The 25,478-nt window shown below is 45.6% G+C and overlaps 1 protein-coding gene across 5 annotated transcripts in view; it reads left to right on the top strand.

Annotated features, from left to right (window-relative positions):
• Nucleotides 1-25,478, top strand: part of PCNT (pericentrin) — a 108,475-nt gene that overhangs the window by 62,783 nt on the left and 20,214 nt on the right. For 3 of the 5 annotated variants that reach the window (XM_045852385.1, XM_045852381.1, XM_045852384.1), the window contains 16 exons: nucleotides 265-297; nucleotides 1,818-2,047; nucleotides 2,634-2,750; nucleotides 2,859-2,879; nucleotides 3,877-4,083; nucleotides 6,196-6,366; nucleotides 6,808-6,960; nucleotides 8,047-8,139; nucleotides 11,709-12,614; nucleotides 13,696-13,887; nucleotides 18,709-19,425; nucleotides 20,124-20,226; nucleotides 21,360-21,514; nucleotides 22,402-22,596; nucleotides 23,313-23,492; nucleotides 24,108-24,303. In XM_045852385.1, the coding sequence (XP_045708341.1) occupies nucleotides 265-297; nucleotides 1,818-2,047; nucleotides 2,634-2,750; nucleotides 2,859-2,879; nucleotides 3,877-4,083; nucleotides 6,196-6,366; nucleotides 6,808-6,960; nucleotides 8,047-8,139; nucleotides 11,709-12,614; nucleotides 13,696-13,887; nucleotides 18,709-19,425; nucleotides 20,124-20,226; nucleotides 21,360-21,514; nucleotides 22,402-22,596; nucleotides 23,313-23,492; nucleotides 24,108-24,303 (3,669 nt within the window). The remainder of the gene's footprint in view (nucleotides 1-264; nucleotides 298-1,817; nucleotides 2,048-2,633; nucleotides 2,751-2,858; nucleotides 2,880-3,876; nucleotides 4,084-6,195; nucleotides 6,367-6,807; nucleotides 6,961-8,046; nucleotides 8,140-11,708; nucleotides 12,615-13,695; nucleotides 13,888-18,708; nucleotides 19,426-20,123; nucleotides 20,227-21,359; nucleotides 21,515-22,401; nucleotides 22,597-23,312; nucleotides 23,493-24,107; nucleotides 24,304-25,478) is intronic. The other 2 variants (XM_045852383.1, XM_045852386.1) reach the window with 1 other exon arrangement.

The raw sequence follows: 25,478 nt of genomic DNA, 5'->3' as shown, positions 1-25,478 counted from the left end.
GCGTGAGGCTCCACCTTCATCAGCTATCGCCTCCTAAAGGCCCTGCCTCCTGACACCATCGCATCGGGGGTCAGGGTTCAAAATATGGAGACACAGGTGTTCAGACCTGTAAGGGGTGGTTTGAAAATGCACAAGTTTTATGGGTTGTCCAGGGCCAAAGACATTCCTTGTTGCTGCCATTTCCCCTCTCTGGTTTCTGACTGGCACGTTCTAGGTGACACATTGTCCTGTTCACCTCTGAAAGTACTGTGTGTTCATTTATAGGCGTTCCTGTTACTATAGCACACGAGGACTCAGGTTCGTGAAAACAAAGGAGTGATCTCTGTGCGATACGCTTTGTGTTTGCAGCAGACTTTACACATGTTTTACTAAAGAGAAGTACTCCAGAGCTTTTTCAGCAAACTGTTAAACAAAATGATCACTTTCATTTTCAACATTCACGTGTTGAAATGGGCATGCCTTTTTCTGGTGATGCCTATGGCAGTTGCTGAACTGCAGTGTGTGCTGTTGTGCAGGGCTCGGGGGGCTACTGGGGCTTGGCTCGGGGTGGGGTGGGCCCAGTGGAGCTCCAGTGCTAGCCAACTTCATGGTCAGCCCTGAGCATGGCCTTGGCAGCAATGCGAACGCCTCCCCTCCATCCACTTGCATGCAGGCCGTGTGTGCTGGCAGCTGGCATCTTTCCTGCAGCGCGTGGCCCTGAAAGTTGTATTATCTGGGTGGATGATCGGGCATCACTGACTGTCACAGAGGTGACGTATGAGTCTCATTTTGTGTTTCCAAGGGCTATGGATGACATGGACCTAACTGCACGTTTAAGGCTAATTTACTGTAATTGCTAACTTGCTAGCATGAAAATTTATTGAGAATGTTGTTAGTAGGGCAGTAGTTTGCCATAAAAGATTGACAGATTTTTTGTAAACCCGAGTAATTAAGCTTTGAAAGTTGGTGAAATGTAAATAAAGACTTGGGGGTTTAATGTTTTGGAGGTGTTTGGACACTCAGGCGTCCACAGAGGCAGGCGTCCTTTTGGATGCTGCCTGATTCACAGCTTCCCCTTGCACTGCAGCCTCAGCCGGTGCCCTGTGAATTTAAATTGGCTTTTGATTCACTTAGGGTTTCACCTCTTTCCTCTAAGATCCTACCCTGGCCCTGGGCGCATAGTGAGCGCTTTACTGCCAGTGGCTCGTCGGGGCTTGTGCTCCCTCAGACAGAGGTTTTAAGTTACATTTTATTTTCCCTATTGGGCACTATATGAGAAGGTATAATTCATAGAAAGGTACGTGATATTGTCATTTGGGAAAACCAATATGGATTCTTCTTAGGCTTGAAATTTTTTTACTTTAGCCAATTTTTATTTAAAAGTTGCAATTTTAAACATTTATTTATTTTTGCAGAAGTGCTTGAATTTATTTTCAGTGGGTATTTCACTACATTGTGGATGTGTCAGGGCATGGGCTTGAGTTGGAACAGGACACTGGCCCACGCTGGTTTGCCGGTATACGTTCCCTCGTCTTGAGGTGACCGTGTGACTGAGTTGTGTCCTGGTCTTACAGGAAGAGAGGAAGTGAAGGGCAGATCTGTGCCACATGCGGGTGTGTGGGTGCATGGGGTCTGGAAGACTCGGGAACCCTGTGCTCCAGTCCGCAGCCAGGACTGGGTCCTGGGCCCTGGGCCCAGGAAGGCCGGCCACAGTGTCGAGTGGGGCACATGCCGTGTGGGCGTCCCTGTTAGTAAGCACGTGTTCGGTGTCTCTGGTGCAGCACAGGGACCCTGACCCATGCTACAGGGCTCCCCTCCTGTTCCCTTTGCCTCTGTAGCTCTTCGGAGGGAAGTGGAAGCTGCCACCACAGAGCGGCTGGAGACCAAGCAGCAGTGCGAAAAGGACCGTGTGGCTCTGCTCGCCCAGGTGAAGCTCCTGGAGGCTGAGCTGGAAGAGCAGGTCTCGCGCCATCGGGCGTGCGCCTCGCAAGCTGAGGAGCTCTGCGCCCTGCGGCAGCAGATGGTGTCCCTGGATAAGCACCTGCGCAGCCAGCGGCAGTTCATGGACGTAAGCGCTCTCTGGGTCCTGTTGGCCTCCCTGGAAGTCCTCTCCACAGCCCGGACCTTTGCCAGGTCATTAAATAAGCTTCTGTGACCCAGTGGAGAGGGTTAATGTGCAGCGGACCTTCATGTGACCGTGTCTCTCGGTGGACAGTTCAGATTTTGTCAACATATGTGATGTGTGATCCTGAGGGAACACGCCCTGGTCTCATGGCCTCACTCCTTCCCGTGGGCTGGACAGGAGTCTCCCGCAGTCCAAGTTGTAGGTCCTTTGTGCTTGCCACTGCCTTGGGCCTGTGCTGTCTGCCCTTTCTGTCTTTTCTTCCTTTCGATGTTCCAGAAGCCTCCCCCACATCTCATGGGAAGACCCTCCTCCTCATTTAGCTATACTTCATGTTTGTAGTGCCCGTACACAGGGTGTATGGTACTGGGCAGTGGCCACGCATGTGAAATGGAAGCCCTGGCTGGAGCGTCAGATCAGGCGTGTCCTCTGTCCATCCCATGCCTTCCAGTGGTCTCCTTTAGAGGGAAGTGGGTGCGACTGGGAAGTGACACCACAGTAAGCAACCCACACAGTTTGCCTCTCGTGACAGGAGCAGGCCGTGGAGAGGGAGCACGAGCGGGAGGAGTTCCAGCAGGAGATCCAGAGGCTGGAGGAGCAGCTCCGCCGGGCAGCCCAGCTGCAGTCCCGGGGGCCCCGCGACAGTGAAGTAAGTCAGCCTGATGTGTGCCACACTCGCGGGATAGTGATTCTTTGCACTGTTTTTAAGCCTTATCTTTAAAAATATTTTTGCCTTCCATGTACGTGGAAATGACAGCAGGCACAGCTGGATGAGGAGGTATGTGTTCTCTCTGTCCATGCCCTGTCCACCTGCATGGCTGGTGTGCTTGAGCGCATGGGTGGGTGGCGCACCTGCTCCTGTGTCCTGCTTCTTTTTCTCGCTTCCTTCTGCTTGGGCTGGACCTGTCTCCTCCTGTCCAAGGTAGTTGTAGTCGATTTGCTTATTTTTTTTAATTAAACTTATTTTGAGATAACTGTGGTTTCAAAAGCAGTTGTGAGGAATAAGACACACAGAGTTTCTGTGCATCCTTCTCCCAGTTTCCCGAGCAGTGATATCCTGCAGAAGCCAGCCCAGCGTCACAGCCAGGACACTGACATGCAGACGGAGCCCCATGGGGCCCGCAGCCTGATCCTCACAGTAGTTTGTTATTTCCTCATGATTACACAAATGGATCGCAGTGGTCAGCCTTTGGGGATTGCTTTCCACTGGCCTAGAGATTCTCTGGAGATTCATCCGGGTTGCTGTATCAGTGCTTCGTTCTTTTTTTTTTTATTGATAAGTAGCCATCTATTCCTCACTGTCAAATTTATTTTAAGCACTGGCTGAGTGGCTCAGTTGGTTGGAGTGTTGTTCCATACACTAAAAGGTTGTGGGTTTGACTCCTGGTCAGGGCATATACCTGGGTAGTGAGTTCGATCCCCAGTTGGGGCGTGTACGGGAGGCAAACAGTCGATGTTTCTGGCTCTCTCTGTCTCTCACCCCACCCCCATCTCTGAAATCAATGAACATATCCTTAGGTGAGAATTAAAACATTTTAATAACAAACTTCATATTTTTATTTTTATGTGGGTTTTTTTTTGAGACAGTACCCTTTTATTACAGTTTTATCGTATTCTTCCCCAGGCTTCCTTGTGCAGCCTAGATCTACAAAGCCATGTGGAAGATCAGTTTTCTCTAAATTGTCTTGGGTACTTTTTTATTTGGAAGGTGGTTGACTTGTTTTGTTGTTGTTGTTTTAACTGTAGTATTTCTCAAGCATTTTTTGTTGTTTTAGGTTGAATTGTTACAGGAAAAACTGAGAGAAAAATCAGACGAACTTAACGAATTGGTTTTGAAGAAAGAGTTATCAGATAGACAAGTGCTGATCCAGGAAGAGGAAATCAAACATCTGGAGGAGACAAATGCCGATACGAGGAGGAAAGTGACTCAGCTGCAGGAAGAATTGGAGAAGCAGAGGAAAGCTGTGAAAGAACTACAGCAGGTAAACATCTTCTGTCGTGCAGGGGTCTGTCCAGTCCCCACTGAGCCGCTTGGACTGGGTGGGGGATCCTCAGTGGGCCCTACTTTTTGCAAGAATGACTGCGTTTCACTGAGGACCTCAGACTGCTGATGGAGTTCCCTCTACCGTCTTGGCTTTTATCTGCTCTAAAGGAAAAAGATTTCCTGTGTCTCCTGCATGATCAGTCCTCTGCTACATCACTTCACAGCTGACACCTCTGGTCACCAAGCAGGCAGGGGTTTCTCTCATGCCAAGCTGGTGTTCAGTTCTCAGCAGCTGTCAGTGGGGTGTCCTAGAATTGATTCTGACACCATCCGCCTGCAGTTCGTGTCAGAGGCCACAGTGCCCACCAGAAGTTCTAGGTGGTATAGATCAGAGGTCCCCAGAGGTCCTCCTCAGGTTCTATTAATTTGCTACAGTGACTCACAGAACTCAGAAACATGTTGCTTAATAGGTCACCCATTAGTTACACAGGACATAACTCAGGAGCAGATGGAAGGAAGAGATTCGCTGGGTGAGGTGTCGGGGAAGGGCGCAAGGCTTCTGTACCCTGTCCAGGTGCCCACAGTTTCCTTATCTTCATGTGTTCACCAGCCCAGATGCTCTCTGAACCTCTGTTCTTTGGGTTTTTATTGGAGGTCTCATCACCTAGGCATGCTTGATTAAATCATTGGTTGTTGGTGATTGATTCATCCTCCAGCCCCTCCCCCCTCCCCGAAGGTCAGGGATGGACTGAAAGGTCCGCCCCTCTAACCACACGGTTGCTTCTCCTGGCCACTAGTCTGATCCTTAGGTGACATGGGGGCTTTCCAAAAGTCACCTGGGTAACATCAACTAATGTGGCTGAAAGGGGCTTATTATGAATATCAACCACCTTTATTACTCATACCGCTCAGGAATAATTCCAAGGGTTTCAGTAGGTCTGTGCCAGCAATCAGATGAAGAACAATATATATTTGTATTACAAATCACAATATCACATGTACTAGAATAGCATTTTATAACATTTTTATAGTACTCCTTAGTAATTTCATGAAGTAAATATTCAAGATTTTAGGTTTAAAATGTTATTTCATTAAATACTTAGAGCTAGTTACAGGTATTTTAGTTTTTGAGTTTAGTAATTTATGTCAACTGCCCAGTGAAACCGTCCCCAGTGACAGCTTCTGTGTTGTTGTGTGAATGGTTTTGTTTGTGTCTGAATGTCAGGATGAGGCTGCAGGGCAGTGCTGGGGGTGGGCGGCCTGTAGCGTTTCTGGTCATTCATTCGTCATTTCCTCCAGACCAGCTGAACTTCTCATTTCATTTATTTCATATCACTTGAGGTTAAAAGGTTACATGAAAAGGAGTGCTCCTTAAGAAATTGTTTTTTAGAATTATTGGTTTGTCCCTGAGACAAATCCTGTCTCTAGGAGGCAAGTTTTTATCGGGTGTGCTTTGTTCTTGAAAATGCCCATGAGAACTATTGAATGAGTCAGTCTTGGCTCTTACCTGAGGACACCAACCTGGCCAGGTTTCATCTCCTTTCTCTTTCATCTGCCTGGAGGGGAGTGGTGCTTGGCGCTAACTTGGGAACAGATCCTTGGGCTGCTCCCCCACCTCCATAGTAAAAATCTACTGCACTTACTAGGTGCCAGGAGTAGACGCAATGCCTTTTTTCCCTCCACAAAGTTGGACCAATGTGTTGTGGCCATTTTATCCATATTAAATTTTCTTTGAAAACTTTTCAGTGGGCTGTTAATATTCTTCATATGCATGTATTGTCAGCCATTGCCCTGAACTTTGCAAGTTTTTTCCAATTTTTAAAAAGTTGCTAACAGTCTAGAGACTGGTTTTGTGCCTTGTTGAGTGATTACTAAGGATCAGTTTCTCCCAGAGGAATCGCGGGCCACCTGTGGAGCTCTCTCCCCGGGGTTTCCCTCTTCAGGCAGGTCTCTGCTCTGGGGCACGGCTGGGTCTGGGGATCACATGTGGTACTTGCAGGTGTGTGCAGGAAGATCTGGGGACAGCTTACACTTGGACAGACAGCACTTTGAGGCTCCTGTTTCTTGAAATACTTGCCTACAATAAATCTCTTTTTTTTTAAAAAAATAGGATAAGGAGGCATTACAGCAGCAGCAGATGAGTAACTTGCTTCTGGTGTCCACACTGCAGTCCAAACTAGATGAGAGCAAATGCCCTTTGCCTGCTGCAGACAGCTGCCCTGAGGGCCCAGAAGTCCAATTAGAGGCTGTGCAGAGGGCGCTCCTGCAGCGGGAAAGCGAGGTAAGGGGGTGGGGGAGACGGGCCGGGGGTTTTCTTCTGTTCATTGTGACGCATGCGTCCACTACCCTGTCGTGTACAGGGCAGGGTGTCCAAACGCAACATCAGTGAGTTTGTGACTACTGTGTATTCTTTGTAATTTTAACACTTTTATGTGGCTTATAGAATAGTAAGAACCTTTTTAGAGGAGAAGCCAAAGAACTTACATGTATGACCCATGGACATGAACTAAGGTGGGGGAATGATGATGGGAGGGGGTACTGGGAGGAGGGGAATAAAGGGGAGAAAAAAATGGACAGCTGTAATAGCATAATCAATAAAATATACTTTAAAAAACTTCTTTTGGCATGTGCTTTTAATCTTTTAGCGTGATTTTAATAATTATTAAATCAATTAGAATATTAGGTAACTTTAAATATCTACCTTCATTTGTTTCAATGAAAGGTTTTAGAATTGAAAGAACAATTAGAAAAGATTAAAGATGACTTAATTAGTAAAAATGAAGAAGTACTGCATCTGAACTTAAAGTTAGACCTGCAGAACAGCCACACCGCTGTCAGCGTCAGAGGACTTCAAGAGGAGAATGCCAGTTTGAAGGTACAGTGAACAGACCCACCTTGACATCTGAGTTTATGTTGATTGTGTACGTGCTGCGGCCCGATGTGTGAACCATTATGTTCGGGGAGTGGGGACCTCAGGCCTTCCCAGGGGACGTGAGGCTTCCTTCTGAAGACAGAGGACCCTGTGCTGGCAGATGATTTCAGGAAGTGCCTGCCTTGTGTCTGCACCGAGGTCGGCAGCTGGGGCAGCTCAAGAAAGTGTAGTGGAGGCAGCCTCTCAGAATCATGAGTGGGAAACCAGAGTCACCCTGACTGGAGAAGTTCACCCCCTTTCACCTCCACACCAGATTCTTGCTCTTGGTTTGCAGCGCTGATGACGGTCAAGTCTTTTGAACGTTGCTTATTGGAGTAAGACTGCAGGAGAGGCACCTCCCTAACTGCCAAGGAAACAAGTCATAACTCGGGATCCCTGGCCCTGCTCTGGCCACTCCCAGGGTGCCCGCTCTGGAGGTGGTGATGTTTAGCAAATGTGCACTCGTTGTTATCCTTCCCAGCTGTTTGGGAAAAGTCTGCTTTTAAATCAGAATGATTTAAAAAAGAAAAACAACCCGTAAAGAAAACAACCTTAGAAATATGTTGAGTTTAGAACTGTGGCCTACGATGCAACCTGGCAGTTGTTCAGTGAGTGAAGTAATCGCACTGCGAGAAGGTCTGGGGGCTGTGTCATCTGTTCCTGATTCTCTCAAAGGTTGCACCTGCGTGATTGAAAATGCCTTCAGTGAAGATGGAATTTTAAACCAATCTTAGAATCATTGCTCATCTTCTCCGTGGGAATCCATCCTTAATTACTAGATGGGAAGCATAAAAGAACAGGCTTTACTTTGATGGTTACTTTAAACACATTTCCTAGAAAAACGCAGAACTGATTTTAGAAAACCAAGCTAATACGTCTTTTAAAACTAATACGGCACTTTAATAGAAAAACATGTTCAAATTGAGTGTTAGTGTTTGAAACTACAGGCTTATTCAGTTAGGATAGTTCATGCCTGCAAGGCTTGAGGACAATTCCTATAGTAATGTTCGGTTGGCTTCATTGTTTTTATTACTATTATTATTTCCACAGGCATTTCTGCAAAACAAAGAAAAGGAGATACTGCGCATGAGTGAGCAGCTTGAGGCACAGCTGGCTGGGATGGGAAGTGGCGCGCTCAGCGAGGTAGGTGGTCCTTTGGCATGAGGGCGTCTTGGGCAGTATGTTCTTGGTAGTTTGTAGGTGTGATCTCAGATCAACAGGGACCTCAGCGGTGACCCTACATAAAATTGATAATGGCTTTTTCCATTAATTTTGATGGAGGGTGTAAGGTTAATAGTGGCTATTAGGGTAAAAAACAGTTTTTGTCTTCAGTTTTTTCGTGTCTTCAAATTTCACAGTGACATGGGCTGTTGGGATATTAATAATCTGTGTTAGTGTCTTATATCTTTGCCACAATTCAAGAATATTATTTTGTGTTACTTTGAAACAATGTCTGTAAAACCAGCAACTACTTTTAAAATTTTATTTTTCAGTTGCAGTTGACATATAATAGTATAGCAGTTGGAGGTGTGCCACATAGAGATTAGGCATTTATATGCCGTATGAAGTGATCCCCTGATGAATGTACTACCCACATGCAACCACACATAGTTATTACAACCATAGTTATTACTGACTATTTCTTATGCTGTACTTGACATCACCATGACTATTCTATAAACTACCAACCTGTACTTCATAATCCCTTTACCTTTTTCACTCGGTCCCCCAGTGCAGCCCCGTAGCTACCTGGCAACCATCTGTTTCTTCTCTGTATCTATGAGTTTGTTTCTGTTTGTTCATTTTGTTTTTTTAGATTCCACATGTAAGTGAAATCATAATAGTATTTGTCTTTCTCTGTCTGACTTATTTCACTCAGCATTATACCCTCTAGTCCATCTACATTTTTGCAAATGGTAAAATCTCTTTCTTTTTTGTTGCCAAGTAATACACATCTTCTTTATCCAATTGTCTGTTGATGGTCAAACCATATGTACGATAAGGGGTTAATATCCAAAACAGATAAGGAACTCATACAACTTAACACCAAAAAACCCCACAAGCACTCCAGTTCCTCCATATCTTGCTTCCATGTCTTGTCTATTGTAAATAATGCTGCAATTAATGTAGGGGTGTATGTATCTTTTCAAATTACTGTTTTTGTTTTCTTTGGATAAATACCCTGAGGTGGGATTGCTGGATCATATGACATCTCTATTTTTAATTTTTTGAGGAACCTCCATACTGTTTTCCACAGTGGCTGCACCAATTCACATTTTCACCAACCATACTTGTGGGTTCCCTTTTCTCCACATCTTTGCCAGCACATGTTGTTCGTGGATTTATTAATGATAGACATTTTGACAGGTGTGAAGTGGTACCTCTTTGTCGTTTTAATTTGCATTTCTCTGGTGATGAGAGCTGTTTAGCATCTTTTCATCATGGTCTGTTGACCATCCGTGTGTCTTTGGAGAAGCCACTATTCAGGTCCTCTGCCCATTTTTTAATTGGATTGGTTTGTTTTTTTTTTTTTTTGCTTGTGTGAGTTCCTTATCTATTTTGAATATTAACCTCTTACCAGTTGTATGGTTTACTAATATCTTTTGCCAGTCAGTAGATTTTTTTGTTATATTGATGGTTTCCTTCACTGTGCAAAAAATTTTAGTTTGATGTAATGCCATTTGCTTATTTTTTTTCTTTTCTTTTCCTTGCCCGAGGATATAGATCCAAAAAGTATTGCTAAGAGTGATGTCAAAGTGTTTACTGCCTATGTTTTCTTTTAGGAGTTTTATGGTTTCAAGTCTTATATTTTAAGTTTTTCATCTATTCTGAGTTTATTTTGTACCTGGTATAAGAAGGTAGTTTAGCTTCATTTGTTTGCATGTGCCTATCCAATTTTCCCAACACCATTCATTTACTGAGTAAATTGGATAAGTTTGTATAAGTTGTATTTTTCAGTGAATTTGTTTAGTTCATCTAAATTGTCAAATTTCTTGGTATGAAGGAGTTTATAATCATTCCTTATTAACCATTTCCTGGTTAATTCATTGAATAAATTCTGCCCTGATGATCCATTTTTCATTCCTGATACTGGAGAATTTGTTTTTTCTCTTTTTTTTAGTCTCACTACCTAAAGGTTTATCAATTTTTTAATGTTTTTTTACTAGCTTTTAGCTTTGCTATTTTTTTATTTTCATTTCCTTCCTTCCTTTTTTATTTTTTAAATTGGATTCCTTCTATTTACCTTGTGTTTATTTTGCTCTTTCTAGGTTCTTTAGGTGGAGCCATAGGTTATTGATTTTATACGACTTATTTTTTAATATAGCCTTTTCATATCTTTAAATTTTTCAAAGTTTAAAAAAAGTTATGACAATAAAATTCAGTTTTGGAGGTACAGTTCCATGAGTTTTGAAAAATGCTTTTAGTCCTATAATCACTACCACATTTGAGATGCAGACCAGCTCCTCACTTGGAAAATCTTGTTCTGCCTCCCCGGGCTTGGCAGCCACCGGTCTGTTGTTCAGCCCCTGGTGTGCCCTCTCCAGACCACTGTGTTGAGTCATGTGCTGCGTGTTTGCTATTCCTCCGTGCTGTGGCACATACCAGTAATTCAGGGGGGGTGGGTATTTTGTGTTTTTGATAGCTGAGTAGCATTATGTGGATGTTGCAAGGTTTGTTTCTCCAGTCACTCACTGAGGGGTGTTGGGGTTGTTTCTAGGATTTGGTGTTATGAATTGAGCTGCTGTCTACATTCATGTGCAGGTTTTGGGGTGCAAATAGCTAGCAGTAGAATGGCTGATTCACATGTAAATATATGTTTGAAGAATATATTCATATAGAAACATAACTGAAGAAACTGCACAACTGCTTTTGCAGAGTTTGGTGCCATATTAACATAGAGTTCAATCCTGATTTTCCATTTACTATGCGTATGGTCTTGGGAAGGTATTTAATATCTAAGTTTCAATTGTCTCATCTTTAAAGTAGGAATAGTAACATTACTTACCTTAAAATTGTTGAGCATTAGAGTAAATAGCACAAGCAGTTACTATTAGATGAAGTAGTAGAAGCATTGTTCAGTGCCTCCTGTGGCATGGTGCTCAGCATGGGGTACTCCCGACAACAACTGGAGTCCCCAGGTCCCTGCACGTACTACAGCGTGGGAGCATGTGGTGTGTCTGGCTCAGTCGTGTTCTTCATTCTGTAAATTCCCTACCCTGATTTTATCACTTTTGTTCTTATTCTGTTGTTAGAATGATACCTGAAATCTAAACTCTTCCTTTAGGAAAATCAAATCAATCAGAGTTCTTTAAATATTAACTAAATATACATTTAAATGGTGGTGAAATTTAGTACGAAGGTGTCGTTGACTAAGGAGTGGTTAAGTTAGAGCTTTCCCTGAATTCTGATGACTGGGGGCTGGGGGGTGTGGCAGCGCCCAGCAGCCTCAATTGGAGTGTCTGAACGACTGCCCGGCAGCAACAGAATTTTCCGTTTTACCAATTTGAGATACTGAGAGTAGTTGGGGTACAGCATTTTGAGGGGGTTTCAAATATTGACTGTCATTGCTGATATTCTCAGTTTGTTCCCATAGCTGTTTTGTATTTCAAGCTGTGAAGCCTCCACTTCTGACAATGAATTCAGAGCTATAAGTCGAGAGGGGGTTCTGAAGTCAATATGTAGTTTGCATCTGAAATGTGCTCTTTCCCCAGGTTATGTACAGTAGAAGCTCTGAAGTGGAGGAATTGAAGTCCATTATTGAGACTTTGCAGGAAAACCAGGAGCGGCTGCAGAAGGATAAAGCAGAGGAAATTGAGCAACTGCACGAGGTCATCGAGAAGCTGCAGCGGGAGCTGACCTTTGGGGGGCCTGCCAAGCATGAGCTTGGTGATAGCCAAACTGAGGACCTCCAGAGTGAGCTGGAACTTGGGCTGTGCCGCCTGCAGGCTGAGGGAGCTGAAGCCCAGGCTACGCTGCAGGCTGAGCTCCAGGCTGCGCTTGTAGCCAAGAAGGACTTGAGCCAGCTGCTGGCTGAGCAGGAGCACCAGCACGGCCAGGCCCTGGAGGCCCTGCAGCAGCGCCTGCGGGTTGCAGAGGAGGCTGCTGCAAGACAGCTAGCCCAGCTGGGGCCCAGCCCATCCCTACAGGAGTCTGAGGTCCAGGGCTCTGCCTCCCAGATTCAGGAGTTTGAGGCTGCTCTCAAAGCAAAGGATGCAGAGATTGCCCAGAAAGATCTGGAAATTGAGGCTATGAACAGAAGGCAATCAGCCCACTCCACCGAACTAAAGGCCATTCTGTTGGCCTTTGCCCGCCTCTGCCGCACCCTGGAACAGCAGCCCCTGGGTGCCACGTGCGAGCCCCCTGAGCTACAGCGGCTCCGCATGCAGTGTGCCCGCCTCAGCCGCCAGTTGCAGGCACTGAACCAGCAGTTCCTGAAGTGTCAGAAGGAGCTGGACAAACAGCAGGCATACCAGGACCCCGTGCTCCATCGTGTGAATGACAGCTTCCAGCGATGTATAGCCAGGGGTGACAAGGCCTCATGTGATGAAGAGTCGGAACAGAATGTGAGCAGCAGGCAGCAAACTGCGGCCTCCTGTGGCCACGGCGGTGATCCACAGGTGGGCCTGGTTCCTCTGTAGCCCCGCAGGCGCAGCCTGTGTGCAGGGAGCTGCGGTGTGGTGTGCTGCGCTGCAGGGGCTGGAGTGTACTTGGCTCCTGTAGAAGGCCCTGACCCAGGCAGTCGGTGGTCAAGCACTGGGGCTGGACCAGACGGAGTTGGAGGTTCTGTTAAGGAAACTGAATTCTTTTTCTTAGTCTCCTACTCTGTTTCTGTTTTAATTAACAACTGTTTTCTCTGTGCTGGGCAATTGGACATGAAGTTTCCAATGGGTGGCTCTTACCAGGGATGGGAGGGGAGTCTGCAGCTCGTGCTAGCCTGGGGTCCTTGGCCTGTTAGGGTCCATAGACCCTCAAGTCAGGACATATGTACACAGTGAGATTAGGCTGGGTTTTGTTCTTTGTACAGTTTTAAATTTAATTGCCCTAGGTCACAGGTGTCAAACTCATTTTCATCAGGGGCCATATCAGCCTCATGGTTGCCTTCAAAGGGCTGAAGTAATTTCAGCTCCTTAACAGTTAAGGAGTAGTTACATTTATACAGTCCCAAAATGATTTCGGTCCTTTGAAGGCAACCGCAAGGCTAATGTGGCCCCCGGTGAAAATTAGTTTGACACCCCTGTTCTAAGTAATTTAAGATTTTTAAAACACTTCTTTTTTCTGATAGAGAACATCCTGTGATGTGGAGCTCAACCTTGGGTTAATGTCTAACCAAATGGTGTATCTTTTATCAACATTTCCAGTGTAAAATGTTTCAAGCTTTTTTTTTTTAACATGCTTCAGTTTGTGTTTGAATAGAACTCTGAGGATGCACGGCCTGCTGCCCCTCATCAGCTGGAGGTTCTGGGTTGAGTGGACCCCATTCTATCACAGCTGCTGTCCATGCCCCTCAGCTCTCAGCCACTAGCACATCTCGACTTGTGGTTTATGAGCAGGCAGCAGGACTGCAGAGCGGCTCTGGTCTCATGCGTAGGGCTCCCAGAACCTGAAGCCACCCCGCAGCTGGCCTTCCTGCACTTCTGACATTCCGTGCGTTTAGCATCATCTTTATAACATTGTTGTCGTTTTTTCATCTTATCGTAGAGTCCAGTGAAGGGTGATCTGCAGTCTGCCAAAGCCCTGGTGACGGTGAACCACACAGGCCTCCACAAACAAGACAGCATGATGTCAGTGCTCACGGTTTGCCAGAAGCAGCTGGAGTCGGAGCTGTTCCTGGTGAAAAATGAAATGCAGTTGAGCGCTGAGGACCATGCCAGAGCATCAGGGACAGTGAAGGTACTTGGCCCCTCTCAGGAGAGACGGGCAGCGCAGGCGTGGAGCCAACCGAGGGCAGTCTTCTCAGGCATTTTTGCTGCAGTGACACATACATTGGAGATGGTAGACTGTGACATGTTCTCCACATCCATCATATTCTCATAGCTGTTCAGATTTGCTTTGAAATTTCCTACATGTTTCATTTAAGCCCTCTCTAGGAGCTTGATTTCCATTTCTCCAACATGATAGTGGGTATCTTTTCTGTGCTTACTGGCCCTTTGTAGCTCTTCTCTGGAGAAATGTCCTTTGCTCACTTTAAAATCAGGTTGGTTTTTGTTGAGTTTTAAGAATTCTCTCTATATTTTGGATATTAATGTCTTTTCAGATGTATGATATGCAGATATTTTCTCCCATTATGTGGGTGGCTATTTATTCTAGGGATAGAGTCTTTTGATGCACTAATATTTAAAAAGTAATGAAGCCCAGTTTGTCTTTGCTTTTGCTGCCTATGCCTTTGGTGTCATATCCAAGAAATTACTGCCAAATCCAGTGTTGTAGAGCTTTTCTCCTGTTTCCTTCTCAGTTTTATAGTTACAGTTTAAGCTTTGATCCATTTTGAGTTAATTTTTGTGTATGGTGTTTTGTAAGGGTCCAACTTTCTTCTTCAGATAAAGAATGTGGATATCCAGTATTCCAGCACCATTGCTGAAAAGACTGTCCTTTCCCCATTGAATGGTCTTGGCAGCCTTGTTGAAAATCATTTCAAAATATACGTGAGGGTTTATTTCTGAGCTGTCTATTTTGCTTAATTGGTTTATATATTTTATGCTAGTACCACTGTTTTGATTTCTGTAGCTTTAAGTTTGGAGATCAGGAAGTATGAGTTACAGCTTCGTTCTTCTCCTTCAGGATAGTTGTGGCTGTTCTCTGGTCCTTAGGTCTCATGTGAATTTCAGGGTGGGTTTTTCTGTTTCTCAAAAAATTGTTACTGGCATTTTGATCTGTAGGTCACTGAATATTATTGACATCTTAACAATATTGAGTCTTTCAGTTCATAAATATGTATTTTCATTCATTTATGCCTTCCTTAATTTCAGCAATGTTTTTAGTTTTTCACTGTATAAGTCTTTTACCCCCTTGGTTGATTCCTGTTCTCTCTTTTTTTTTTTTGGCTGTTGCTATTATAAATGGAATTGTTTTCTTAATTTCTTTTTCAGATTGTTGATGTGTATAGATGCAACTGATCTTCGTATGTTGACTTTGTATCCTGCAACTGCTGAAGTTGTTTACTGATTTTAACAGGGGTTTTTTGGGTGGAATCTTCAGGGGTTTCTACATGTAAGATCATATCATCTGTAAACATAATTTTACTCCTTTTTTCCAATTTGGATGCATTTTATTTCTTTTTCTTGCCTAATTGCTCTGGCTAGAAGTGGTGAAAGTGAGCATCGAGAGAAAGTTTTCTTTTATCACTATTGAGTATGATTTCTACTTTGTTTACCATGTATGGCTTTTATTATGTTAGAGTTGTTTCTTTCTATTCTTAGTCATGCTGTATGATTTTTATCATGAAAGGGTATTGAATTTTGTCAAATGCTTTTTGTGCATCAATTGTGTGACTTTTTCATTCATTTTGTTAATGTGGTATATATTACATTGATTTTCCTGTGTTGAATTATCCTTGCATTCCAAGAATAAATACCACTTAATCGTAGTATATAATTCTTTTGATATGTTATTGAGTTTAGTTTTCTAGTATTTTGTTAAGGATTTTTACATAAATGTTCGTAAGGTATATTCATGTATAATTTTTATTTCTTGTGCTGTGTTTGGCTTTAGTATCAAGGTAATGCTGGCCTCATAGAATGAGTTAAGAGGCATTCTCTCTGCTTCTGTCCTGTGAAAGAGACTGTGGTGAATTGGTATAGTTTCTTCCCTAAATGTTTGGTAGAATTCACCATTGAAGCCCTCTGAGGCTGCTACTCCCTCCTATTCAGTTTCTTGGAAAAGTTTGAAAGGGATTAACATTAGTTCTTTAAATGTTTGATAGAATTCACCAGTGAAGCCATCAGGTCCTGGGCTTGGTTTGGTTGGAAGATTTTTAAAAGCTGATTGTCTCCTTTTTTGTCCCTTGTAACCTCTTTTTTGACTTAAATATATTTTGTTATTAATATAGCCATCCCTGCTCTTTTTTGTTAATACTTGCTAAATTATTTTTTCTATTGTTTCACTTTCAACCTATTCATGTCTTTGGGTCTGAAATAAGCTTCAGAAATAGTTGGGTCATACATTTTTATTCACTCTGCCAATCTCTCTTTGATTAGAAGGGTTTAATTCATTTATATTTAAATTAGTTACTGTTAAAGAGGGATGTACTGTTGTTATTTTGCAATTTGTTTTCTATATGCCTTGTAGGGTTTTTCATGGGATTTCTTTTTTGGTCCCTCATTTTCTTCGTTACTGTCTTCCATGTGTGTAGTTGATTTGTTATAGTGAAATACTTAAATTCTCTTCTCATTTCTCTTTTTGTATATTGTATAGCTATATTCTTTGCGGTTACCATGGGGATTATACTTAGCATCCTAACATTATGATACTCTGGTCTGAATTTATACCTTAACTTCAGTAATGTAAAAACTCTGTTCCTTTACAGCTTCTTCCCCACCCACCCTTTTTGGTTTTTGATGTCACAAAATGACATCTTTATACCTGTGTGCCTCAAAACAAAGTAATAATTCTTTTAAATACATTTAGCTCTTAAATTATGTAAGAAATAAATGGGGGGTTACAAACAATTTTCTTAAAAATATTTAAATTATGATGCAAACAAAATGTGGAGTTTCAAACCATTGTTGCAATAAAATTAGCCTTTGTAATTGCCCATGTATTTACCTTTATTGAGATCTTTAGTTCTCCATGTAGTTTGAGTTACTGTCTAGTTCCTTTCATTTTACCCCACAGGACTCTCTTGAGTATTTCTTGCAGGTCTAGTGCTAACAAACTCCCTCAACTTTTGTTTACCTGGGAATGTCTTAATTTCTTCCTTATTCCTGAAGTTCAGTTTTGCTAGATATTAAATTCTTTGTCGACAGTTTTTTATTTAATTCTTTTAGCACTTTGAATATATTGACCCACTGTCTTCTGGCTTCCAAAGTGTCTGATGAGTCTGCAGGTAATCTCGGTGAGGGTCTCTTGTGTATGAGGTCCCTTTCTATGAGGAGTCATTTTTGCTTTTAAAATTCTCTTTGTCTTTTGAAAGTTTGATTATAATGTGCCACAGTGTGGACCTCTTTGAGTTCCTCTTACTTGGAGTTTTTTGAGCTTCTTGGATATTTACATTCATATCTTTCATCAAATTAGGGAAGTTTCCAGTCATTATGTCTTCAAATACTCTGCTGCCCTCTCTCTGTCCTGGGACCCCGCTGTGAGCGTGTCCGTCCACTCCGTGGTGTCCGGCAGGTCCCTGAGGCTCCATTCACTTTTCTTGATTTTTTTTTAAATTTTCCTCAGACCCAATATTTTCCATTGTTCTTTCTTCAAGTTCACCATTTTTTTCTGCCTCTGCATATTTGCCTTTGACTCTTTCTAGAATATTTTTTTTAAATTTCAGTTACTGTCATTTTCAGCTCCATAATTTCTTTTCAATTTCTTTTTAGGTGTTCTGTGTCTTTATTGATGGTTCTATTTTGTTTATACATTAGTTTTTTTGTTTTTGTTTTTGTTTTTTACTTTTTCCACACCTTCCTTTAGTTTTTTGAGCATCTTTGAGACAGTAGTTTCAAAGTCTTTGCCTACTAGATGTGCTATCAGATCTTTCTCAGGGATAGTTTCTGTTGATTTGTTCGTTTGTTCTGAATGAGCCATTCTTTCCTGTTTCCTTGTATGCCTTGTGATTTGTTGTGGTTGTCGTGGAACACTGGACATTTGGATGTACGTGGCAACTCTGGAAATTAGAAATCCCCTCTTCCTCGGGGTTTCCTGGTTTTTGTTTGTTTGTTTGCTGTGGGCTGTCTCTGTGCTGAGGGTCAGCCTGAGGTGGTCATCTAAGCTCTTCTCAGATCTCCTCCTAGCCTGCGCCCTTTCCTGGACACACGCAGTCACTTTCTGATTCCTTCTGTGTATGTGATTGATTTTGAATGTTCAACTTTTAATTTCTTTCTATAAAAGAAAAAATACAGGGGTCAAAAAAAAGGCACTAGCCCTTCAAGTCTTCTGATTTTCACTTCAGCCGGGGGGGTAGCGGCTGCCACCCTGGCCTCCCGCCTCTGCCTGTGCCTGTGTGATCAGGAGCGGTGGTCAGGGCACAGATTGCTAGTGGGTAGAAGGCAGGGTCCTTCTCCCCCCCCACCCCACAGTGTATGTGCCAGCTGCTTCAGGGTACACGCATGGTTGCCCGCTTCGTGTTTGGGGTGGGAGGACGGCTGGCTGCTGTTCTTCTGAGAGGTCTGACTGACCCACATTGACCGCAGTTTACCGCCCAGGCCTTCCCCTGGAAGTTGTAAACCTGCAGCAGGCTCTGGAGTTCCAAAATAGTTACATCAGACAAGATTTTGCCGCTGTAGTTGATGTCCATGCGGGGAGACGGACTCTTGGCACTTTCTGCTGTGCCATCTTCCCAGAATCCTCTCCAACAGTTGCCTTTAGGCACAGAACTTTAAGCTTTGATTCTGTCTTTTAAAAAAATTTGAAAAACTTGAAATCTCAAGAAGTTTAGAGGAACCAAAGGGCTCATCACAGAATCTCATTCTCAAATGCTCAGTCTCGGAAACTGGCTCATACAGACAAATGTTACACTGTGTAATACAATTATTTTACTGTATGCATCTTCTGTCTTACCTGTAGGATAAGGCAAAACTACTGGGAGATGGTAAGCTGAAGAAAGTTGATCTCATGACTCAAATGAAACAGCTTCAAGAAAAACTGAACCGTCTGGTATATTCTATGAACCTCCAGAACATCAAGACAGAGGATTTCAACTCTCAACAGCCATTGGCATTTTCTCATGTTTTAGAAAACAGTTCAAGTTGTAGTTCTACTAATGGCGAAGAAACTGACCAGTCATGTCTTGTTGATGCAATTAATATCAGTAAAATCCCACAGGATCTAATGGACATTATTGGAAATCAGGATTCATTGATAAGAAATGAAATGCCAAATGTCCCCACGGAAGACCAGGTAGATGGGTCACTCTGTTTACAGGTGAGCCTGCCTGGTAGCTCCCGTGACTTAACCTGCACTGAGGAGGCTGAGCCCTTGAAGAATGCACTCAACATGATGGACCTGTCCTCCTGGAGCTCTCCTGAGGTCGTCAGGAAGGACTCAACACTTGAGCCACTGCCCAGCCTGCCCCTGACCCCCAGCTTGGACGCCATGAGCCAGCGCAGCCCAGATACCTCCCTGAGGGAAAGAAGGAGCACCTCGCTGCTCCAGGCTGACCAGTCAGGGCTGCTTAGTACCCCCGGTGGATCTGCAGCTATAAAGGCCCCTTGTTGGGCAGAGTCATCATTGGCCGCAGACAGGGCTCTCTCTGCTGACCATCATGTTCATCGTATGGCTGTGGTAGGTTGGCTTCTGGGGCGTTGCCCTGGTTCAGTGCCTGTAGGGCACCCTGGGCCCCAGCATGTTCCCATGGGACAGTGTCTACATGAGCCATGGTGTCATATCAGCAGCCATTGTTGGTTCACCACCTGTAGGCCTGTGGGCTGGGTGTGGGGAGGCACCTCACAGCCCCTGGGCAGCTGTGTGTAGGGACAGTGAGCTTTCTGCAGGACTAACCCTAATCCACTGTAATATGAACACTTAGACTCTTGGGTGAAATTTTAGTTGTATTGCATATTTAACAGGATCCACATGTAATGCTAATTAATTTCAAGAACACTTCAGTTTATTATTTTTGTTAGATTATATCTTTCCTGATATGATTTTGATCTTTATCTTGAGTTAAAGAAAGAAAAAAGTAAATTAGGGGATACATTTTATTTGAAGTATTCATAGTATACCCTTTCCTGCAAAAATATTATACTCTGGAATATTTGCTATTGACTTCTTTAAAATATTTCTAGAGAACTGTGGATGAATTTGATTAAATTATTAGAAGACTATGACCTTAGTATGTCCATAAACTTCAAACACTTTTGTTTGGTTTCTTTGTGGGAAGATACATTCAGGCCTTAGAAAGTTTCCCTCTGGCAAGTTCAACTCCATGATATAATAAATTGTTATTTTGTAACCATTTAAAATTCTACCCGTTTGAGCAGGAGAAAGATGTTGAGGATTTCATCATAACATCTCTGGATTCCCAAGAAAAGTCAAGATTACCTCCTCTTGGATTAGAAGGAAAAGGCAATGGAAGTGAAAACAGTGAGTTTGTCATTTTTAAAAACTTTACTTTCACAGTTCCTAAGTCCAGAGAGCACGAGAGTTCCTGCGTGTCCTTCGCAGACTCCCCAGCGCTAGGATTTACCTTGTTTGCTGTGTGTGCCGCCTGTCTCTGTTTGTCTCTGTTTCTCTCCGTATTGTGTGTGAGCATTTCTTGGCCTGTTTGAGATCCTGGGCTACTCAGGAGCCCGAACGGCTCTCTGGAAGCTCAGTGCCGAGGGGCCTTGCTAACAGCCCCCCGACCTTCATCCTGCCCTGAGCTCGGTGCTGGTGGGAAGGAGCAGCCAGAAGATGTGCGGCTGCTTCTCCGTCGGGCGCCCCCGCTATGTTCCACAGCACGTGCTTCCAGCCATGGGGCTGAGAGACTGCGGGGCTTAGGAGTGGATCGGGGCCTACGCTCTTCTGATAGGTTTTGAATTCTGATTTAGGGCCCCCCCCCCCCCACATTAGACAGAGGTTCCTAGAGCCTCTAATTCTAGATCTGGTTCAGGGTTCCCCAGTCCTGCTGTCTGGTTTTAGGGCTGTTCTACCCCTTCCTCCACCCCGCCCTGGCCAGGCATGTTCATCTTCGTCTACCAGACATCTGCTGCTTGTGCACGTGCTCTCACCCTGTCCTCGCTGTTAAGTATCTTTCGCTTCCGGTCCTCCCACCCTCTGTCTCTGTTCTCGAGGGCTGAGGTCTTGCCCTGTCTTTGCCCCTCCTTGGGTCCGTGCGTGTCTGTTGGCTGCAGCACTGGCTCTGCACAGTCTTGCAGGTTTGTTCTGTCTTTTGGGGACAAGGAAAACACATCCACATCTATGTAAAAATGACTGAAATATCTGTAAGGTTTATGTTAAAATCATGAATATTAACATTATAAACATTCAAAGTACACTTTTTCTTAATGAACATAGTCCTCATCTTATGTTTTTATAAAAATATTTTTACTGTATTTGCGGTTCGTTGATCTTTTTTTCAGGGAGAGGATCACAGCCATAGCTCTCTGGGTGTTTGGGGGCCCAGCCTTACAAGCCGGTGGGGGGGTCCAACACCCTTTTGCGCTCTGCAGAGCAGCCATAGGAGTGCCCCTCAGAGAACCACAGTTTTAGACCCTGACGTGGTGGTGTGTTTTTAGGTAATGGCCCCGGCTGTGGAGAGATACTAAACCCAGGTTCGAGAGGGCTTGAAGCTCCCAGTGCCAGTCCTGCAATGCTGTCCCCCGTCTCAGGAAGCTCCCAACAGCCACTGGAAGCCATGAAGGAGAAGGAAGTCCACCCGAAGCAGGTCAAGGTAATGGGCAGTGGGAGCAGGGCACGGGGCAGTGGTGGGCCCATCTCTGGCCCCCTCTGTAACTGCACCATGGGCTCTGAGCATCATACAAGGATCACGCTCTGCTTAGACAGCTCAGCTTCAGCTCTGTCCCACCTTTATGCTTCATATAAGTGAGGAGCATGCAGTTCCTAACACCAGCTTCTCCATGAGGACGGCTCTAGGAAGCCACCTTCCTCCTCAGCCTCTTTGGGCAGGACACAGGTGGCCACTGTGCGCATCCCAGTTTCCCATTGCTCTATAGTAGAAGACCGACTGCTGTGCTCACAGATCCTGCAGGCAGGGACTCAGACACAGCACATTGGGGACTATTTCTCTGCACCCCATGTCTTGGGGCACTGGAGGGCCAAAGTGGTCAGTAGCTGGCCTGGTGCCATCTGCAGGCACCTTGTCCCCTGAGGCATCACCCATTACTTGGGACATGTGTACACACTTCCCATGAGGCCTCCTTGTAGAGTGGCAGCTGCAGTCCCAGGAGAGCCAGGAAAGTGCATGGGGCCTCCATGACCCATCCATGGAAGTTGGCCCGAGGCCCTGCCCTGAACTTCCCTTAGGCTTAGGGGAGGGACGATGTCCACTGTGCAGGAACAGGTGGCATAGCTAAATCGTGGGGGTCGTCCTTTGAGTGGCTTATACAGAAAGTTGCTCTTTTGAAAGCAGTTTCTTGCTGTCTCAGACAGTTACCAGGGAGGACGGCTTGAAAACCTCATAGAACAGCAGGCCATGCTCTTTGGTACAGAGGCCGTGCAGTCAGCCCCAGTGAGTGTTCACAGCGAGGACAGGACAGTGAACAGATGAGGGCTTTCTGGCTGCCTTTCCTTCTTTCTGAAATGCTTGTCCTGTTGTAGGCTTTGCTGCAGATGGTGTATGACGAGAGCCACCACATCCTGGCCCTGTCCGAATACCACGGATACCCCAGTGTGCTGAGCAAGGGCGAGCCAAGCGCCCCCATCAAGCGCTTCCTGAGGGGGGGCCAGGGCCTATTGGAGACAGTGCCAGCTCTGAGGGGGCACATGACCTCAACACCCCAACAGGGAGAGAAGGTACAGAGGTGTTTATGTAAGAGAAGAAAAGCAGTGGTCTTGGACCAATTTGAGGGGTTTTGCTAAATAAGCTGGAATAGGGAACAGGTGGTGGTCAGTAGCAGCAGGAAGCCCGTGCTCTTGACCAGCTACCCTCTCACTCGCATTCCTGGGCACCAGCCACGTGCTTGCCTGTTCTAAGCCCTGTAGGGCAGCAGAGGCCTTCAGAAGGGGGTCTGGGGGCCAGGCCGGAGCCCACAGAGTCCAGTCTGTCTGCAGTCAAGCAGCCAGGGTGGCCAGGAGAGGGGGCAGTGCAGAGGTGAGCGCTGAGTATGAACCATGTCCAAAGGGAGCCAATCTGCCATGGGCTTTGGAGGGTGCAGTGGGCAGGACCCAGGCTGGACATGCAGGAGAGAGGGACCAGAGCAGGTGGCTTGAGGGTGCTATGCCCACACCCTGTGCAGTCGTGTGCACCGGCACGTGTACACACCCCCAACGGCACTTTCAGCTTTGGGCCTACCCTAGACCCAAGGCGTTGAGTTGGAAAAAGCGGTTTGCCTACAGACTTTGCTTGACCTTGTTTTCACCATCTTCTTCAGTGGTTTCTTCTCTGTTCAGATGGCAGCCCTTTTGTGCCCTGGACGGCCCTGGGTGCTCATGGGTCTCCTCTCCTGTCAGGGTGGCTCCTTTTCTAACCTGCAGTTGCATCTGTGTAAACATCAAGCTTCTTGTTCCAGTTTCAGGAACCTTCTGATACCTGCCTCGACTGGAGAGGAGAATTCCTGCAGGTCGTCCAGGAGGCATTTGAAAAGGAGCGGGAGATGCTGACGATGGAGCTGCAGCCACAACTCTGTGACTCTGGCCCCAGGGCCCATGGCGCCCTGGTGGAGAAGCTGCAGAAGGTGGTCCAGGAGCAGGTGGGCTTGGGCCTGGGTGACCTCAATGCTTACCCCTGTCTCACTCGACCTGGGAGAATACCAGTGACAGGGTTTCAGACCAAGTATAACACTGCATGTTTCTGCATGAATGCTACTGCGTGGAAGGAAAGTGATGTGCCCCTATCCTCTTTGATATGCTGTTCTAGAAATAACTGGCCTTTCCTTGAAAGCAAAAGCATTTCCAGGCTACCCAGCCCCAGGTTGTGAGCACTGAGCCCAGGGTTGGAGGCTAGGGGGTATTGGTGCTATGAAGGCCTTGGGAGTTGTGTTGCCACTGATTCCCTTGTAGGAGAAGGCACAAGTCCACACATAGGGTGCGCAGCAGGTCACAGCAGTCTGGGCACAGACCAGGCCTGGAGACCGAGACAAGGTACTGTGGGGGAGGGTCACTCATCCTTGGCCAGTACATTCAGAGTCAGCATCTTATACCAGCAACACTGGAGGCTTGAATGTGCAGAGGGTGGGCTGATCCTGCCAGAAGCCACCAGCACTTGGGACATGCTCCCTGCTGATCCTGTTTCCCCATGTGGGTGGGCTCCTCTACCCTGCAGATCCTTCCTATCTGACTGTTGTTTCTCCTTCGCCCGGTTCCAGGGGGACCTGCAGGAGAAGTCCTTGGAGCACCTACGTCAGTCTGACAGGAGCAGCTTGCTGTCTGAGATCCAGGCCCTGCGAGCCCAACTGCGGCTGACACACTTGCAAAACCAGGAGAAGCTGCAGCAGCTGTGCGCAGCGCTGACCGCTACAGAGGCCCGCGGGAGCCAGCAAGAGCACCAACTGCGCAGACAGGGTAGGTGCAGCCCCTCAAGTCCAAGCCCTGAGAAACATGCCCAGCTGAGGTTCACCTGGTGGGTGAGGTGGCATACAGATTAGCGAAGGCCCTCGGGACTCTTCAGAGCTGGATCTGGTGGGAGCAGTGACGCCCTGGTTTCTTCAGGTCCCTGAGTGCAGGGACTGGCAGCCTCATCATCAGAACACTGTGGCTGCAGTATTTCTCGGTTCATAAGAACTCGGAGTGAAAACAACTCAGAGCACCTGCAGGCGGTGAGGGACCAGGTGTCTGAGTAGGTGTGCTGGGCACCAGTGGGAGCTCGTCTAGGAGAGTCCCTAGAGCTTGACTGGGCTGAAGTTGCTGTTGTAGTTTGTACATTTAGAGTCTTTGGGTTTTGTTGTGGGGTTTGTTTGTTTTGTTAATATAGACACTCAAATCACCTGTGAATAAAAAAACATTTTATTTTTCCCATCTGCCCCCTTCTCTTGCTGACCATTGGTCAGGCCCTTGGGCATGCCGTGAAGGGAGTGCCTGGCGCAGCTCCTGGCTGCAGGGGAAGCGCTCCATGTCTCACCCTTCAATAGGACATTAACTCTGGTCCTCACAGATGCCCTGTGTCAGCTCTGGCAAATCCCTTCTCTTCCTAGGGTTGGGAGCTTAATGATGGCCAGCCAAGTCTGTCTAGGGGAGCAGCCTTACATTATGGTTGTGACTTCTCATCATGATGAATTATCCATTGTACATTTCTGGACTGGTTTTGCTAACATTTTACATCTACATTCGTGAGGAATACTAGTCTGTAGTCTGGTTTTGGTATTGGAGCAATGCCAGCTTCAAGGAGGATTGTCATATGTCTGCTCCCCTTCTGTTTTCCGAGGAGTTTTTATAGAACTGGGTTTATGTCTTCCTTAAGTTTTGAGAGAATTGTCCAGGGAAGCCATCTGGGCTGGAATTGTCTCTGTTGGGAGGCATTTAGCATAGGAGTGGCAGGTGAGATGGCATTTTGGAATGACCACAGGGATGGTCACACTAGCTATTCTGCATCAGGCAGCGTGGGCTCTGAGCGGCCTCCCACATGCAGTCCATCTCACCTTAGCTCTAAACTCTGCCTCCAGGGAGACACCAAATCTGAACAGCTGCAGGGACCGAGAGGGCATGTGGCCCACTCTGAGGAGCCATATTGTGTTCACGTG

Source organism: Phyllostomus hastatus, unplaced genomic scaffold (assembly GCF_019186645.2).
Source record: "Phyllostomus hastatus isolate PE091 unplaced genomic scaffold, TTU_PhHast_1.1 phas_contig_948, whole genome shotgun sequence".
Classification (NCBI taxonomy): domain Eukaryota; kingdom Metazoa; phylum Chordata; class Mammalia; order Chiroptera; family Phyllostomidae; genus Phyllostomus; species Phyllostomus hastatus.
The sequence above is the reverse complement of the archived record's forward strand: the minus strand, read 5'-3'. Positions and strand labels throughout refer to the sequence as shown.